Consider the following 19,487-nt stretch of genomic DNA (forward strand, 5'->3'; position numbering starts at 1 on the left):
TAAGTAGGCTTTATGCCCAGCACGGAACCCAAGGCAGGGCTCCATCTCATGACCCTGAGATCATGACCTGAACTGAAATCAGTCAGACACTTAACCGACTGAGCTTACCCACATCGGGCTTCTTGCTCAGTAAGGAGCCTGCTTCTCCGTCTCCCTCTGCCTGCCGCTCCTCCTGCTTGTGCTCTTTCTCTGTCAAATAAATAAATAAAATCTTAAAGAAGAAAAAAAGATTTTATTTTTAAGTAATCTCTACACCCAACATGGGGCTCGAACTTACATCCCTGAGGTCGAGTCGCATGCTCTACTGACTGAGCCAGCCACGCTCTCCAGTTATGTCTCATTCTCATAATTTGCACAGCCTAAAAATAAAAGCTTTTAGAACAGACTGGAGTTGCAAAATCCCCAGGTACAGTTATCAGAAATAGCGGACCCTTCTCCAGTCAACCAGGAGTTAGATGAAGTGTTCATATAAGCATTTCATTGAAACTCTGAGATGCACAGTCACTGATACAATTTATTGGCTTCAACTCACCATTCTACTTTCCGTAAGCTAAGTCAGGCAATATTTGTCTTTTTGTGACTGGCTTATTTCACTTAGTATAGTGTCTAAAAGGTTCATGTGTATTGGCGTGTATGACAGGATTTCCTTCTTTTTAAGACTGAATATTAATTTGTTGAATGTATATACCACATTTTCTTTAGTCATTCATTCTGTCAGTAGACATTTAAGTTGCTTCTACCTCTTGGCTATTGTGGATAATGCTGCAATGAATATAGATGTAAAATATCTCAAGAATCTAATTTCAGTTTTTTTGGATATATACTAAGAAGTGAGTCTTTTGCCCATTTTTTAACTGGATTTTTTATTTTCTTACTGTTAAATTTTAAGAGTTCTTTGTATATTTTGGATATTAGTCCTTTATCAGGTATGTGTTTTTCATATATTTTCTCCTACTCTGTGGCTTGTCTTTTCATTCTTTTAACAATGTCTTTCAAAGAGTAGAAGTTTTTAACTTAGAAAGTACAACTTACCATTTTTTTTTTCATGGATCATGCTTTTGGTGTTGTATCTTTTTAGATTACCTAGATTTTCTCTTAAAATGTCTTCCGGAAGTGTTTTACTTTTGTGTTTTACATTTAGATCTAAGATCCATTTTGAATTAATTTTTGTGGAAAGTGTAAGGTCTTCCAAAAGAAAGCACCAGGCCTAGATGGGTTCGTTGGTGAATTCTACCAAACATTTAAGGAAGAAATTCCCTACAGTCTCTTTCAGAGGGTAGAAGCAGAGGCAATACTTTCTAATACCAACACCAAACAAAGACATTATAAGAAAACTGTACACCAATATCTCTCATGAGTATAAATGCAAAAGTCCTCAACAAAGTATTAGCAAATCAAATCCAAAAAGTATAATAAGAATTATATACCATGACCAAGTGGGATTTATCCCAGATATGCAAGGCTGGTTCAATATTCAAAAATCAATTAATGTAATCCATCCCATCAACAAGCTAAACAAGAAAAATCATATGAATCTATCAAGAGATGCAGAAATTTTGACAAATTCTAACACCTATTTATGATTAAAAAAAAAGTAAACTAGTAATAGAGGAGGAACATTCTCAACTTGATAAAGACTAGCTACAAAAAAATCTATTGCTAATATCATGCTTAATAGTGAGAAGCACAAAGCTTTCCCATTAAGATCAGGAACAAGGCAAGGATGACCTGAAAAGGATGCCATTCCTTTTCAACATCATACCAGCAATCCTTGCTAATGCAATAAGTTAAGAAAAGGAAGTAAAAGGTATACAGATAAGTGGTTGCCAGGAGGAAGGGCAGGGAATGAATAAGCAGAGCAAAGAGAATTTTTTAGGGCATTTGTATATTATAATGATGGATATATCATTACACATTTGTCCAAACCTTACAGAATGTACAACACCAAGAGTGACCCCTAAAGTAAACTATGGACTTTGAGTGATTATGATGTGTCATTGTAGGTTCATTCTTGGTAGGAAAAAAAAAAGTACCATCTAGTGAGTGATGTTGATGATAGGGGAGGATGTTCATTTGTGTGGACTTAACACTTCTTTATCAAAATTGAACCTTTTTTTTTTTTACATGCACAGCCTTTTCAAGAGCATAAAAAAGCCAATAGAAAATTGGGCCTTAGCTCATCCAGCCCAGTGTTCTGCCTGTGACTCAAGGGGTCATTTTATGGGAAAACAGAATGGTATATACTTCAAAAACTATAATATTGTTTTGAAATGTACTTTTTCAAAAACTGCAGATGGCTTTTATAACTTTCTGCTTACTTATCAGCATAAATGGCTGACATTTTCCTATACCAGTACATTGATTACTTTTGATCTTTGTCGTCTTTGTGGTCCTAGGTTGGTTCATTCTGGCTCCGGATGTCGATCACCCTCACTTGGATCTGACCTAACGTTTGCTACCAGAACAGGCTCTCGGCAGGGCATCGAGATGCATCTCTTCAGGGTGGAGACGCATCGGGATCTGTCAACCTGGACCAGGATACTTGTTCAGGGTTGCCATGCTGCTGCTGAACTAATTAAGGAAGTCTCTCTAGGTATAGATCCTGACATACCATTTCTAATAGGAATTAAATGGAAATGTTATACTTTGTTTTAAAGTAAAAACCAGGGATGTCTGGGTGGCTCATTTGGTTGAGCATCCAACTCTTGATTTCAGCCCAGGTCATGATCTCAGGGTCCTAAGATCGAGCCCCATGTCAGGCTCTGCGCTGGGTGTGGAGCCTGCTTGGGATTCTCCCTCTGCCCCTCCCATTCATGCCCTCTCTCTCTCTCTAAAATAAATAAATCTTAATAGAAAGGGGCACCTGGGTGGCTCAGTTGATTGAGCATCTGCCTTCCACTAGGGTCATGATTCCAGGGTCCTGGGATCGAGCCCCGCATTGGACTCCCTGCTCAGCAGGAGTCTGCCTCTCCCTCTGCCTGCCACTCCCCTTGCTTATGCTCTCTCTATATATATCAAGTGAATAAATAAAGTCTTTTTAAAAATCTTTAAAAAGAATAATAAAGTAAAATCCATTATCGTATGGGCCAGACTCAAAAATATTCTAAAATATGGCAGCTTAATGTGATCATGGTGGAAGAAACCTGGTTTTTCTGTTTCGTTAGTAAAGTTTTCCTAAACCTTGTCTATGGCTACTTCATAACACCCTATGTACAACATGGCAGTTTTGCTGTTCATCGTTTTAATCTGTATGTGATAGTATAACAACTCATTTACTAAATACTAAATGCACTAACCCTCTAGTTCAGAAGATTTAGAGCCTAAGATCTGGATAAACACCCTTAAAATATGGGCTTCTGGCAAGGCTTATGTCTACAGAAAAATAAGGAATTTTGAGTTTGAAAAGTTTGAAAATGTGTGCCCAGTACTTAGTGAAATAAGCATCTGAAGGAAAGAAGCCTGGTGGTGTCTTTTCACTGTTGCAGCGCCCTCTTGTGGCTGGTCTATATGGTTTCATTTGTATATATTTGTGTGTCTGTACATGTATATGTATGTATAGGTATTTCCAGATTGCTTTCCAGTTTAACAAGAGCAAAGAATAATCAAAATGAAGACACAGAGTTTCTTTTTTTTTTTTAAGATTATTTATTTATTGGAGACAGAGAGAGAGCATGAGCTGGGGGAAGGGCAGAGGGAGAGGGACAAGCAGGCTCTCCACTGAGCAGGGAGCCCGATGCAGGGCTCAATACCAGGACCCTGAGATCATAACCTGAGGCGAAGGCAGACGCTCAACCAACTGAGCCACCCAGGTGCCCCGAAGACACAGAGTTTCAAATGTGGCTTGAATTAATTCGATTATCTTGGTTCCAAATCAGTTTACTTAATTTTGCTCCTGTTTTCTATGTATTTTATTTTATAAACAGTTTTATAGAGTTGTATAAAAAGAGAAGATGTTCAAAGGGCAGAACGTCTTGTAATTTATCTTTCTTTCCATTGCTTTTGGAAAGGGAGGGCCCTCCAAGGCTTTAGAATTGCATAGGCAGCATTTGCATGGGTCATCTTCTAACACTGGCAGAGGGACAGTTTTTTAAATGTTGTCAAAATGACATAATTCTTCAGCTCTTTAGTAATTGCTTGATATTTTCCTTACAACCACAGTGATGATTCAAGCAATGACACCAATAACCAGTAAGGCCCCACCTCGGATTTTGACCAAAGCCACCACATCCACACTGTCTTTCTTACTTGTGTATTTCCCACCTGTTTTCTCTATATAGTGGTTGGTGACCACATTAAGGGCTGCAGGGCTCTGGTTTTAGTCTTGGCCACATAACGTGCTTTCTGTGTTGTGTCCTCAATGTGAAGGTCTGCAGTGCTCTGTGTTCCCTTGGGGAGCCCAAGAAATTCTTTAGGCCCTTTCCTGGCATCTGGGATCACCATATCTTCTTTAAGAATCCAGAGAGAAGGCTGCCTGGGTGGCTCAGATGATTAAGCGTCTGCCTTTGGGTCAGGTCATGATCCCAGGGTGCTTGGGTCAAGCCCTACATCAGGCTCCCTGCTCAGTGGAGAGTCTGCTTCTCCCTCTCCCTCTGCCCGTCCCCCCTGCTCATGCTGTCTCTCTCTCAAATAATTAAATAAAATCTTAAAAAAGAAAAAAAAAAAAGAATCCAGAGAGAGATGTTTCCCAAAAGAAAGAACGCAACTTAGATTTTTTTAACATTTTTTAGTTTTGTGTCGTTGCTTTGGTGTCTGGCATCTGAACTTCTGGCAGGAAACAAAACTCTGTCCAGTCCTTGGCTCACAGTTGTTTCAGTACAGATGGCTTGAGGGGAGAGAGAAAAAGGATTGGTTGGGTCCTAATACTTTAAAATAGACAAAAGAAACGTATTTTTTGCTAGTTTTGAACTTTCTCATTCCCATATACAGCTGTAGTTTAATATTACCTTCGTAATACTTTCATTTCCAGAATTCAGATCAAATGATGTACTTACTAATCACTTACTTTGTATTTAGAACTGTGCCACATGTATTAAACTGGCTGAAGGTAAACTGCTTGATGAGAGCCAGAATTCCTTTAAAATGTGTTTGTGTGTGTGTGTACGTGCTCCAAATCTACTAGGACTTTTTTTTTTTAAGATTTTATTTATTTATTTGACAGAGAGAGAGACAGCCATTGAGAGAGGGAACACAAGCAGGGGGAGTGGGAGAGGAAGAAGCAAGCTCCCAGGGGAGCAGGGAGCCCAATGCGGGGCTTGATCCCAGGATCCTGGGATCACGCCCTGGGCCGAAGACAGACATTTAACTACTGAGCCACCAGGCGCCCCTGATCTACTATGTCTTCGCATAGATACACATTCGCATAGATACACACATACTTACACAAGCAAGCATGTCCTTCAGATGCACGTTACCACTTTGTGTTAAATTGTTGGGCAATTCAGAAAGGTTTATTTAAAACTAATTATGGCACATTGTACTACCTATTCAGATATCCGTGGCCTAAAGAACATCAGGAAGTTGACAAGAAGAAATCATTTCAGCTCTGTTTCTTTGTCTCTTACGTGTTTTGGTTATGGTTTACTCATTTATTTATTTATTTTTGTATAGTTTACTCATTTAGAAAAATTTCAGTGACTACCTGTAAGATTTTGCTATTGAACACAATATGTGAACTTCATAATGTTCATTTAATTTTAAACCTTTATTAGTTTACAGTAGAATTGATCCGTGATCCTTCTAGTACACAAGAACTTTTTCCTTTTAGCAAATGTGAACCTCAACATCACTAGGCAGATAATGCAGTTAATTCCCTTTAGTATATAAAACCATTTTCCATTTGTCACAGGAATTCAAAATGTGAAAATACATATATGTATATAATTGCTTGAACTTTAATAAGTATGCTTTTAAAGGCTAATTTCATCATACTGATTACCCAAACTATTACAATTTTTGAATCAAACAAGAACTTTATGAATACTTTGAATTTCTGTAGTTTTGGTGTTAAAAGACTAAGCAGTGGTAGATATAGGAGGAGTTACATTACTAAATATGTAGAAAATCTGCAAGAGGAGAAGAAAAATGAGCATTTTAAAGTATTTATGTTGTTAGCATATATGACGAAAGAATTTGCTCTTACCATGTTCTCTATTTTGTAAAATTCTCTTTATTTTTTATTCATCTACTGGGCAAATATGGATTGAGTATAAACTCTGTAGTTTTACTGGCTATACTAAAATAGATACGGTAGGCATAGCCCCTGCCTTTGAAGTAGGACGGACAGAAGCAGAAGGAATAATGAGTGCTTATCAGGGTTGTTATAAGTCATAGATTGAATGCATGTTTCCTCTGACCCTAACACACACACTTCGAAGCCAAGTTTTATTACCTCTATTTTTAAGATGAAAGAACTGGGGTTAATGTGGCGAGGGCTTGAATTGGGTCTTTTCTGACTCAAAACCAGTGCCTTAAGCCCCTTATTTTTCCCCTCTAAATGACTCATTCCTATGCCCAGATTAAAGTCCTAGAGGACATATACAGTATCAGTTTCTCTTAATCCATTAAATCGACAAATATTTATTGTCTTATTACTTACAAAATGCTGTCCTTTGTAATGAGAGAAATAAAAATAAGTAAGACCTACTTCACGCCTTTGACCAAATAGCTGTAAGAAAGGAACATAGTGCCGGGGGCACCTGGGTGGCACAGCGGTTAAGCGTCTGCCTTCGGCTCAGGGCATGATCCCGGTGTTGTGGGATCGAGCCCCACATCAGGCTCCTCCGCTATGAGCCTGCTTCTTCCTCTCCCACTCCCCCTGCTTGTGTTCCCTCTCTCGCTGGCTGTCTCTATCTCTGTCAAATAAATAAATAAATCTTTAAAAAAAAAAAAAAAGGAACATAGTGCCATGTTCTTTGTAACCCTGGGCATATGCGATCAGCCCTTTGATTATACTTGATAGACTTGTATTATCTACATAAAAGAAAAAGCAAGAAGAAAGAGCCTGGGTGGCTCAGTCGGTTAAGCTTCTGCCTTCAGCTTAGGTCATGATCCTGGTGTCCTGGGATCGAGTCCCACATCACTCTCCCTGCTCAGCGGGGAGCCTGCTTCTCCCTCTGCCTGCCGCTCCCCTGCTTGTGCTCTCTCTGTCCCTGACAAATAAATAAATAAAATCTTAAAAAGAAAAGAAAAGAATAAAAGCTGAAGGTTGGTCTTCCCTTCCCAATTGTATTTCTTTTAAATCTGATTGAGCCAGTTTGGTTCATGTGTATACTCTGGACCAACAGCAGTCACTAGGGGAAAGCCATGCTCTGATTGGCTCAGGGGCTATCTATCCTCGAAGTTGAGATCATCCTTCTTTGAAACACATGAGGAAAGAATGTGGAAACTTGAATAAAATTGGGGTTTGGCTGTAAATGAAGAATGGAGAAATAGAAACTGGGTAGACAGCTGACAAGGAATACTTACAAGTATCAAGACCAGAGCTAAAGAAGCTGGTTGGATTCAGCAACATGGAGATAATTTTTGGTGCCCTTGGGGAAAGACGCTCAGTGGTGTGATGGCTATGGCAGACTGCAGAGGGCTGAGGATTGGATGGGAAGTGAAACAGAGATAAACTGACTAAAGACACCTCCTTTAAAAAACAAAGAGGGGGGCTTCTGGCTAGCTCAGTCGGTAGAGATCAGTTCCTGATCTCAGGGTTGTAAGTTTGAGCCCCACATTGCATATAGAGAGTACTTAAAAATAAAATCTTTTTAAAAAGAGGGACAGAAAGAGGGAAGGTGAGGAGTTGAGTAATAGCTTTTCTTCTAATAATAAGAGATTTGAACATCTAAAAACGTTAATGGGGGAGATCTAGTTTACAGGGAAATGTTGAGGGGCTCCTGGGTGGCTCAGTCGGTTGTTCATCTGACTTTTTTTTTTTTTTTAAGATTTTATTTATTTATTTGAGAGAGTAAGAGAGAGAGTGTCCACAAGTTGGGGGGGAGTGGCAGAGGGAGAGGGAGAAGCAGACTTCCCTCTGAGCAGGGAGCCTGATGCAGGACTCGATCCCAGGACCCTGAGATCATGACCTGAGCCAAAGGCACTTTGAGCGTCTGACTCTTGATTTTGGCTCAGGTCATGATATCAGGGTCATGAGATCAAGCCCCATGATGGGTTCTATGCTGGGTGTGGAGTCTGCTTAAGATTCTCTCTCTCTCCCTCTCCCCCTCTCCCCCACCGACATGCGCCCATACTCTCTCTCTCTCTCAAAAAAAAAAAATAATAATAATAATACTTGAGTGTAATAATTTAACCTTAAGCATGAAGTCAGAGAATTTTCTAATGCAGATTATTAATAATAGAGGGAGATTCTCCTCAGAGAACTTTGATCAGAATGATTGAGCTTGAATGAGAGTACATGTGGTAAACTGGAGATTCCCTGTTTTAGGCGGTTGGTACACATGTCAGCCTTTCCCCCACCTCCTCTCACCCCATCCCTGATCACCACCTTGTCCCTGACATCTATTCCAGGTTGTGGGTGGGTTATGAATTAAGTCTCAGGGATGAGATGAACTTAGAGAAGAGATGAGTGTCTGTTTTACATATTTCATGGTAATAAAATTTTCCAAAAAACCCTGAGAGTTTATTAGATTTTTAGATGAGTTAAAATGTCACAATTAACTAAATCTGGTATATAGTATACACTCAACAAAGTGGCCATTGTTATGCTTGTCATTGTTACTTAAGCCCCAGTGAATTAGCACCTCTAATTAAGCCTTTTTCAGTTCTCCAGAATTATTCTACTCGCCTCTCCTCTGTCTTCCCATAGTGTCTTGTCCATTTCCCTAGCATAAGGACCTAGTTCATTCTTCTGTATCCATATTTCCTTTTCTTTCTCTCTCACTTGTCTGAATAGGAAGCATCTTTTATTTAACTCTGTATCTCCCAGCACCTAACACATAATGTAACATGTAACTATGTGTCTGGCACATAATAAGTGCTCAAAACAGTGCTTTCTCGGGGCACCTGGGTGGCTCAGTCGGGTGAGTGTGTCCAACTCTTTCAGCTCAGGTCATGATCTCAGGGTCTTGAGACTGAGCCCCATGTTGGGCTTCATGCTCAATGGGGGGAGTCTGCTTGAAATTCTTTGTCTCTTTTTCCCTCTGCCCCTCCCCCTGCTCTCTCTCTCTCTTTTTCTCTAAAATAAATAAATCTTAAAAACAAAACAAAACAATGATTTCTCCAGTGTATATTGTATGTGATAACCCATCTGTCATCCCTGCTGCCCTGTAAGAGCAGAGAATTTAAAAAATAGGAATAAATGATTTAATGAAGAAACAAAACTAAGACATAATTCACAACTCCACTGGACTTCATGTATGTTTTCTGATTATTCTGGGGCCAGGCTCATGAATTTGCTTCCCCTAACTTGAGCTCTGAACACCATAAACCCACATTGAACCCTCCAAAAGGAACACAAAGCCAGCCCCCCCTCCCCCACTGCTGGGTGCTGAATGTTTATCTTCCTCCCTCGATTACCTCAAAAACCGTAGTTTTTTTCTGTCTTTTAAACTTCAATATTTGATGTTCTTTGATTGTCCTTGAATGCTGCTGTTGTGTCTTTTTTTATTTCTGATAAAAGCCCTGTTAAGTAAAATCAGCACATTACATTTTTTACTGACTTACTATAAATTGAGGTGCATAGTGGATTTATAGCCCACAAAAGGATTTTAGTTTAAGCCACCTGGAGTAGCCCAGAGCTTCGCTAATAAGTCCCAGATCCTGTCCCATCAGAATAGGGCCACTTAGCACAGCTCCCTGCCCTCCACCCCCCCCCCCCCCGCATACACACACGCAGACACACACACACATTAAATCACAGTCAGAGGCTTTTTGCTCTTTGGTGCACTACTCCTGACACCCTCTGAGGATGAGAGATGCCAGGGTACTTAGGCACCATTGCCTCAACTATTTTTACCTACCATTTGGGGAGAAGCCATTAACTACAACTATTAGGCACAACATTGCTCTCAAAATTATCTGGTATTAATTACAAGTTTTAAATGAAAACAAACTCACTTCTAAACCCAGATGTATTTAGTGTCACTTTTACTTCTTCCTTTCATGGTTGAGATAATCATAAACAATATTCTGTTGTCTTTTTTTTTAATTTTTAAAATGTATTTGAGAGAGAGAGCGAGAGCACGAGTTAGGGGAAAGGCAGAAACAGACTCCCTGCTAAACAGGGAGCTCGCCATGGGACCCGATCTAGGAACCCTGAATTCATGACCTGAGCCGAAGGCAGATGCTTAACCGACTGAGCCACCCAGGCACCCCTGTTTTTTCTGAAGTAACACACACATACACTACATTTGCTTTCCTTTCCTTCCCTCTTGGGGGGAACAATCCTAAACAGAATCTTCAGGAAACTTCGCTTATGGCAAGCTCTTATGGGGTTAATGGCTTGCCTTTGCTGGCTGCACTCACCTGATCTAGCCCCACTAGAGACTCACCTGCAGGCAGAAATACTCGCCCACCTGCATTGCACCTTCTCCAGCCAGTGTTTCAAGAACTTGAGCAAATCCTTTTTCTTTGAGCTTTTCTTTTCTAGACTAGAACTGACCCCTCTCTTCTCATCAGATCTTACTACCCTTGACTATGCTATAGCTTCAGGGATGTTAATAGAATAAAATTCTCTTGAAAACTGTACCCTAGTTGCTTTGATTGGGATCTATCTGTTCTTCCTCCAAAAGCTTAGCCATTTATTCAGAGATTATTGCAATGAATTACTTTCTACATGTTTCCCCCTGAGGGTTTTTTTTTTTTCTGAGGATAACTAATATTCAAAGTCTTTTGTCCAAAATTCTCTTCTTTGAGTAGCCCTGAGAAGGGACACTGCCAATATTTGTCTGTGATTCTTTTTCCTTATTTCTTAAACACAGAGCTATCTTAACTAATTGAATGTTTTTGCAAGTGCAGTGGAAGAATACATTGATTAGTCTGGATAGGAGGACTTGCTTGTTTGGAAGCTACTTTTTGTGACCAGGCATAGCGTGACTCTGATCGTTTAGGTGATTTGAAGTTCATCTCTCAAACGGCTGCGTTGATTCCCAGATCTCAGAGGGCCTCACACTTTGTAGCCCCTGTACTAACAACAAAACCTTCCTCCGCTATGAGCCTGCTTCTTCCTCTCCCACTCCCCCTGCTTGGGTTCCCTCTCTCGCTGGCTGTCTCTGTCTCTGTCTCTGTCGAATGAATAAATAAATAAAATCTTTAAAAAAAAAACAAAAAAACAGGGGCGCCTGGGTGGCACAGCGGTTAAGCGTCTGCCTTCGGCTCAGGGCGTGATCCCGGCGTTCTGGGATCGAGCCCCACATCAGGCTCCTCTGCTATGAGCCTGCTTCTTCCTCTCCCACTCCCCCTGCTTGTGTTCCCTCTCTCGCTGGCTATCTCTGTCGAATAAATAAATAAATAAATCTTTAAAAACAAAAAAACAAAAAAACAAAAAAACAAAAACAACAAAACCGCGGTCAGATGTTAGTGGAACAGAAACTTCACCAGTCTTGTGAAAAGACATGTGTCGGTCTTATTGATCAAAGGGTTTTTTTTCCTATCAATTCAGATCAATCCTTTGAATTTTATCTTTGCTAGGACTGACAGTGTGACTTTTGCTAACTGTAGCCTTTACCTTTGATAATAAGCATTATCTTTATCCTCTTCCCAAATACCAACCAGACCATGTGACTGCCCCTAAAAGGCATCTCTGCCTTCTCTCCTTTGGTTGTTCTTTCTTCTTGCCCACTCGAAACCTTTCTCTACTTCACTGCCTATCCAATTTGACCTATTCTTTATTCATTTATGAAGTCCTTGAGAGGGGGGACCATGCCTCTTACCTCTCCAGTACCACGCACGGTCTACTGCCAGCACAAGTGTTTAGTTGATACTCGCTGAATCGAATTGAGAGTTACGGTCATCTCTTTCTCATCTCAATCAAGATGTTGACCCAAGCAACCAGAACAAAACTTCAGGGAGTTTCAAATAAGTTAGGTATCACACGTTCTCAAAAAAAGATTCTTTTTCCTTTGTTGAAGTCGGAAGAATCCTTTTCTACTTGATAACAGAAGTAGTAACTCTATTTTTAATTTTTTAAAAATTTTACTTATTCACTTAAGAGAGAGAGAGTGAGAGAGCATCAACAGGGGGAGTGGGAGAAGCAGACTCCTCTGATAAGCAGGGGGCCTGACATGGGGCTTGATCCCAGGACCCCAGGATCATGATCTGAGCCAAAGGCAGCCATTTAACTGACTGAGCCACCCAGGTGCCCCTGAAGTAGTAACTTTTATAATGATGCTTTTTGCTTGTCTTCAACAGGCTGCACGCTAAATGGCCAAGAAGTAAGATTCACTGTGCACTATGAAAATGGGTTCACTATCTCCAAGGAAAATGGAGGTTCCAGCAGCATATTGTACCGCTACCCCTTTGAAAGGCTGAAAATGTCTGCTGATGATGGCATCAGAAATCTGTATCTGGATTTTGGTGGTCCTGAGGGAGAACTGGTAAGAGTATTTCTGAAAACCATGTTACTCTAATAGGTATTTTCTTTCTTTCTTTCCCATTACTTCTTACCTTTTGTATAGAAAATTATGGACTGAGGGGCACCTGGGTGGCGCAGTTGTTAAGCGTCTGCCTTCGGCTCAGGGCATGATCCCGGCGTTCCGGGATCGAGTCCCACATCGGGCTCCTTGGCTGGCAGCCTGCTTCCTCCTCTCCCACTCCCCCTGCTTGTGTTCCCTCTCTTGCTGGCTGTCTCTCTGTCACATAAATAAATAAATAAAAAATTTAAAAAAAAAGAAAAGAAAATTATGGACTAATAGTCCAGTTGGAGTCAGGAAATTGTTCTTCAGTTTTCAAAGTGTATTGGGTTTGGGTTTGGGACTTGTGTGTGTGTGTGTGTGTGTGTGTGTGTGTGTGTGTGTGTGTGTCTGTGTTTTTCTTTTCCCCACATTAGGAAATCATTCCTTTTTAAAAAGTTTTGGTTGAATGGTAGAAAGAAAAAATGGATAGCCCTTTTAAGAAATAGGCTTTTATCAAATATGAGCTATAAAATACAAAAGCTGGTAAACTTTAATAAATTCTATCCATTGCTATTATTAGTAGTTGATTGAGATGAGTTAAAAGTAATAGAATGACTTGGTTGCCAAAGAAATTCTGCTAATCAGGAAAAAAGATACAGAGCTATCTCCACACAGCCATTTTTTTTTTTTTAATCTCCTTGCCTTTTAAAGGGAAGATCGGCAGGAATTCATGATTTCCCTTAGGGAACCACAGAACTGTGTCAAGTGAACTTCAGAAATCATAAATTATGATAAAGGAGTAAAATAATGCCTTTTCGGTCATATCAGTTTTGAGCCAGTAGTTGAAGTCTTACACATGAAGTATTATATCTGTTGACGCAATCACCATAGGTGGAAATTTGTAAAACAGAATCTTGACATTTTATTACTAAAAGAGATCTTAGAGATAATAACCTCCAAATAAGAAATCATGCCTAGAAATCTTATTTTAATTTTTAAAAAATATTTTATTTATTTATATTTGCTAGAGAGAGAGAGAGAGTGCAAACACGAGCAGGGGAGGGAGGAGCAGAGGGAAAAGCAGACTCTCCACTGAGGGGGAGCCTGATATGGGACTTGATCCCAGGACTCTGGGATCATGACCTGAGCTGAAGGCAGACGCTTAACGGACTGAGCCACAGGCACCCTAGAAGTCTTATTTTAAATGATGAGTCTTTAGGAAACTATGGTTGGGCCATGGACCAGGGCTTTTCAAAAGCCTGAAGCAGCCATTTGCAACAACATGGATGGAACTAGAGGGTATTATGCTAAGTGAAATAAGTCAATCAGAGAAAGACAATTACCATATGATCTCACTCATATGTAGAATTTAAGAAACAAAACTGAGGATCATGGGGGAAGGGAGGGAAAAATAAGATGAGGTCAGAGGGGGAGACAAACCATAAGAGACTCTTAATCATGGGAAACAAACTGGGGGTTGCTGGAGAGGAGGGGGATGAGAGGTGGGGTAACTGGGTGATGGACATTGAGAAGGGTACATGATGCGATGGGCACTGGGTATAAGACTGATGAATCACTGAACTCTACCTCCAAAACTAATAATACACCATATGTTAATTAATTGAATTTAAACTTAAAAAAAAGTGGGAAACACATCCCTCAGAAGGCCAGAGGAAGTGTACTCTGAAGCATCAAATCACTGATTTCCCACCCAAAGCTCTTTGATTAGATCAGGTGGTGTTTCAAGGGCCTCAGGAATCCAATAAGCACTTTAAAATCATTTGGATTTAAGCATTGTATCTAATCTCTGGGAAGAGACCTTGCTGGGAAATAAAGATATGTATATATTAAAAAAAAAAAAAAAGCCTGAAGCATTAGACAGAGTTAAATGCTTCTGTTAAATTAACTTCTATTAAATTAACCAGTTATTAATAGCAGTTGTCATTTAGCAAGACAGGTGTTAGACTATTGCTGTCTATGTGGTTTTAGTCCCTGCTTATACTTAATATATACAAAGTTTAATGATGAAATTCGTGCTCTGTAATTTATATTTTGAATAAAGTTGTATTTTTCTTTAGAAGGTATAGTTTACTATGTCCTATTCCTGGTTTCTGCATCAGTGCCAATGACTGACAAATCACTTGACTCACGCAGCCTGATGGCAGGTCTCCTTGTTTACCTGGTGTCAGCTGTCCAGATTAGAGGCCTGAGTTTAGGAAGGTATGACTAGCCCCCTGACTAGCCTCAGGAGTTGTCATTCCCACCACAAACCTATGAGGGATACCAAAAATCATACGCATCCGTAGTCACATTCAGCTGAGTTCACTGTGATTCCCCCCGGGGATACGATCACAGTTAATGGTCTCCATATAGGGTGTTCCTCTTTCTTTTACATCTTCTACTGTTTAGTTCTTCCTGCAGGCACAGTGGAACCCAGCACCCCACCACTTGTCTCTGATTGTGATGTGCAAGCTCACACTAGTGTTTCATTACTACGCGGAGTGACCTTACTTCAGAGTATACTTTTCATTTGTGGCTTTAAGTTCCTGAGAGATGTTTCCATAAATCTGGCACCTTCTTAATCCAAATTCTTTCTACAAAGTAGAACATCACATCCAGATTCGTTTATTTTGTGTCTGTTTATGAAAGCTTCTGTGTATGGTAGTGACAATCCGTGTGCTCTCTCCACAGACCATGGACCTGCATTCTTGTCCGAAGCCGATAGTATTTGTGTTGCACACGTTCTTGTCAGCCAAAGTCACTCGCATGGGACTGCTCGTATGAGCAGCACAGAATCAGAAAAGAGTCTTGAATGTCACAAGAAGTATTTCCACCTCAAAAAAAAAAAAAAAAAAAGCACAAAAAGAAAGCTCTTTGCTCTCTCCTCCAGCACAGTGCCTTGATGAGGACCTGCAGATCACTGCTGAACAGTAACCGTGTTTAAAGAAGAGCCTGCCTTTCACGAGCTACCTTGGCCAGAAATTCTAGGACTCTAATAAGCTCCAGACTGAAGCTGTTGATTTATTGTCTCGTTTCCTAATGTGGTTTCTAAGTCACTAGGTTTATTTCCCCTGTGAAGAAGGACGGCTCATTGTGGGTTTTTGTTTTGTTTTGTTTTTTGTCTTTTTTAGGGCAGAATCAAATACTCAAGGGTTGTTTTCGTTTTCTTCTTCCTACAGGACTTGTTTCGAGCTTAGCCTTGACATCTTGCTTAGTTTAACCGTCTCTTCCCAGGTGCCAGTTTCCAGCCACCTGTGCTTCTTGGCCATTGCAGATAGGTCGTACGTGCTGTTGGAGCTTACTGTCACTTAATCCTTCCACCCTAGGAAGTCCTTGAATTGCACACCAAAGCATCTCCCATCTGTCCTGGCTCTCCTGCATCCCACCCTGGCTGTCACTTTCCCACCGCATCACAAGCTTTGCCACTTATAAGTGCTACCTTTAGGACTTAGAACTTGCGAAATTTGATTTGCCTTGCCTTCCGCTCCCTTTCTGGTGGCAACCAAGTTGGAAACCACTGATTTGAAAGAAGAGGTTTGCTTGTTTTAGATTTTTCTGATTTCTCTTTGGTAGGAGCCAGGGGATAAGATTTCTTTAAAAAAAAAAAATCCTCTTTTTAGCCTAAGCCATTTTTTATTGCTTACCAAATGTGCCTTTGGTTAGGGTTAGTGGAGCTTTATTAGTCACTATTTTAATAACTGGATATCACTGCCATTCCAGGGAGATCATCCATCTTAGTTTTGAGGAATAGTCTTTGAGATGGGTTTCCTTAGGAGTATCTTTTCTAGTGGGCAGATCTCACTGAGGAGGATAAATCTTGTGGAGAGCCCGCTTGTTTAAAAAGCAGGCTCTATAAAGCCAGCTCTTCAGCACGAACATCATGTGCTGTTGCTTTGGGCTTTGAGAGCCCACGCTGGATCCTGGCCCTGGTCAGCTCCCTTTGTGGCAGGAGAGTGGCATGGACAGGCAGCTGCTAATTCAAGACTCACTGTTAGCTTGGTAATGCATTCTACCGTGGGCGAGGTGACGAGATCACGAACAGCTACCTGGGTTTTGCTAAGCATTGCCAGATGTCATCATTAGGACTTAGTAGCAGTAAGATTGCTGATTTTGTGGTATTAAAGAACCACACTCAGCTTGTTTTTCCTAATTATGAAGGAGGTATATATCTGAAAACATTTAAAATAGTATAATAGCTATATAAAATGTCAAGATTACTGCAGTCCCCAGATCTGAAAGAAAAGGTAATATTGACTTGGATGTTCTTGGTGTTATCTGAAATGTCTAGGACTAGTTCTCACTTACTAGATTTATTAGGAGTGCCATAAGAGGATGTGAGCACTTCGGAGGGTAATAGAGGGTGGCACTCCAAATAGAGAGGAAAAAAACCCCACAACCATAAATGCAGAACATGAGCGATTTGGTGTGAGTGCAGACTGACCTAGGTGGGACATTTGAAAGAGCAGACTCATTAGCAGAGAGTTTGAGTTAGACACTGTCACCCCACTGTCTTTCTTCTGCCCATAAGTCAGTCCTCCTTCCCCTCGTACAGTGAGATTAACCACATACAGAGGCTGGGGAGAGAACTGTTCTTCCCGTGGCTGCCGTTCCAAAAATAAATGATTTGATCCACTTCAAACCGGAAATTGGAATCTAGACTAGAATATGTCTTTCAAGAACTTTTTATGTTTTAAAGATTCATAAACCTATGTTTGGTTCCATCTGAAGTAAATTTGCAAGGGAAGAAAAAAAATATCTTGAAGGTCCAGCTATGATTTCTGGGAGCAGAATTTCAACACATAATACCCTCAGATAAGGGAGCTTAGACACTCTTCACAGTGAGAGCATTATTAACCTGAAAAGTTGCACAATGCAGTCACAGACTTCGCAGCAAAGCCGTTTGGTTGTGGTTTTCTTGGTTAGTGTAAAGGCTAAGCCACTGAGAATATTTTCCGGGGAAAATTCTGAGCCCCCGTGCTTATCAGTTATATGAGAAAAATCTCTAAAAAAGGGGATGAACGGGTGAGCAGGAGAAGGTAAAGCATGTGAGCCATTTTGGCTCATTTTGTTCAAGCTTGACTGTCATGTTTAACACCAAGGTTCATAGGGTTTTTAAAAATCTTTTGAGTCTTAATGTGAGATGAAAGTGTGTGGGAGATTTCCTTTGACCACTAGCACTCCCGAGAGCAAGAGCCCTTAAGCTGTTTCTGTGACAGCAACAGCTTTCCAATCATGGGTGACCAGCTTGTTCTTCAATTAAGTGTGTTTGTGGAATTTTCAAACCACAAATGAAGTGCTTTTTATGAATAGGACAGCCTTGATAAATATGTATTTTGTATTAAGATGCCAAAATACAAATTATTTTCAAATGAGAACTAAAAATGGGCATTTGGGGTATTTCACACCTTTTATAGAACAGCTTAACTTGTCATTTCTTTTTCATTTTGAATTAGAAAAATTGCTGAGAATGTTGTGGGCCTCCATGTGTAGAAGTTTCGTTTCCACTCATCCCAATGGACCCGCTTCCTGTGCCCTCAATTCCTCCCAGACCTGGGGCTTAGACATCTTCTCCATATTCCACACAGATGTCTACAAGGAACCAATTGGCGTGTGAAAATTCTTCCTCCTCATTTCCTAAAATTTCTCCCTTTCTTCTCGAAAGAGAGAAAGAAAGAAAGAAAGAAAGAAAAAGAAAAGAAAAGCTCAGTTATTCTTTTTCTGAAAAAGGTAAGCCCTTTCCTGAAGTTACCACACAAATCTTACCTGGAAATTAGTATCTAATATTTTATATGAAGAAATACTTTAATGTATGTTTATACAGTATTTATTAGATAATTATAACTATAAATTCCTCTACCTAGTAGACAGTTTCAGATTAAATATTGGGACATACACAAGCAATCAGAAATACTACTTTAAATGTCATTCACCTATTTTAAAGCCATGTTTTAGCACTTTTTAGGCTAGGTAAAGTCTGGTAGTGCCTGTTTTTATCAGCCGTACCCTCACAAACTTTGTTATGGAACATTATTAGATGGCAGGAGAGATTGATTTATTTAATTCTTGTATTTTTAGAAGTGGAAAAATCTAACCAACAAATGATTAAATTGTCACTGATTATTTGTTTTCCTAATTTATCTTCCTAAGCAGAATGGTAACAAAGTTTTTTTCAGCCAATTAAATGCACTTAGCTAATAAACCAAAATTTATTCTTAAAAAAAAAAAAATTAAGCTGTGTGGAATCTGGACAAGATTGTTTCTCCTAGAAAAAGTTTTCACTGTAAATGGTTTTGATGGACAAAAGTGTGACCACATTTGAGAAAAGGTTATGATGGATTTTTTTTTTAATTTGTGAGAAACTCCAGGTCTTCTTTTTTAATTTATATGCATTTGTATGTTTTCAAAAACATGGAAGAATCTCCGTATTTTTAATGCAAATCATATTGTAAGCTGCTATGCAAATTCTATTAAAAGCCCTACCTACTTAAAAGTTAAACATTTTTGAAGCTTTCAGGGAAGACCTGTAGACTTAAGCACTTTCTCTGCTTTTTTTGTATCTTACCTTGGATACTTACGCTGAACTTTGTTCTTATTATTTTCACTGGTTATAAGCTATTGATTGTACATAATATTGAAACTATCCAAATATCCAGCATTCATTTCCACGTTGCTGCCATCCACCATTGACGCCACGAATGAAGGGAGGGGGTGTTAGAAAGCCAAAGGTCATCTTTTTTCAATTGCTAATGAGGAAGTGAAATGCTAGATCCCTTTGGTCTCAAAACAAATTCCTCTGATCAGATGAAATATCTGTGTAAGGAAAAGAGACTTTAAATTTGGGATTCTGCTTAAACTTTAAGCTTAAGTTGAATTTGACCATAATCACATTCACTCTTTTTGTGTGTATATCTCTATCAGGTCTATAATGTGCCA

The 19,487-nt window shown here is 39.8% G+C and overlaps 1 protein-coding gene across 2 annotated transcripts in view; it reads left to right on the forward strand.

Moving 5' to 3' along the window:
• SNTB2 (syntrophin beta 2) overlaps window positions 1-18,796 on the forward strand; it is a 99,150-nt gene extending 80,354 nt beyond the window's left edge. For both annotated transcript variants that reach the window (XM_045815070.2, XM_087870531.1), the window contains 3 exons: window positions 2,397-2,593; window positions 12,352-12,536; window positions 15,246-18,796. In XM_045815070.2, coding sequence (XP_045671026.2) covers window positions 2,397-2,593; window positions 12,352-12,536; window positions 15,246-15,338 — 475 coding nt within the window. In that variant the 3' untranslated portion in view covers window positions 15,339-18,796. The remainder of the gene's footprint in view (window positions 1-2,396; window positions 2,594-12,351; window positions 12,537-15,245) is intronic.
• The last annotated feature ends 691 nt before the right edge of the window (window positions 18,797-19,487 follow it).

The sequence above is a fragment of the Ursus americanus genome, chromosome 21, assembly GCF_024610735.1.
Source record: "Ursus americanus isolate L20-20 chromosome 21, mUrsAme1.1.p, whole genome shotgun sequence".
Lineage (NCBI taxonomy): Eukaryota > Metazoa > Chordata > Mammalia > Carnivora > Ursidae > Ursus > Ursus americanus.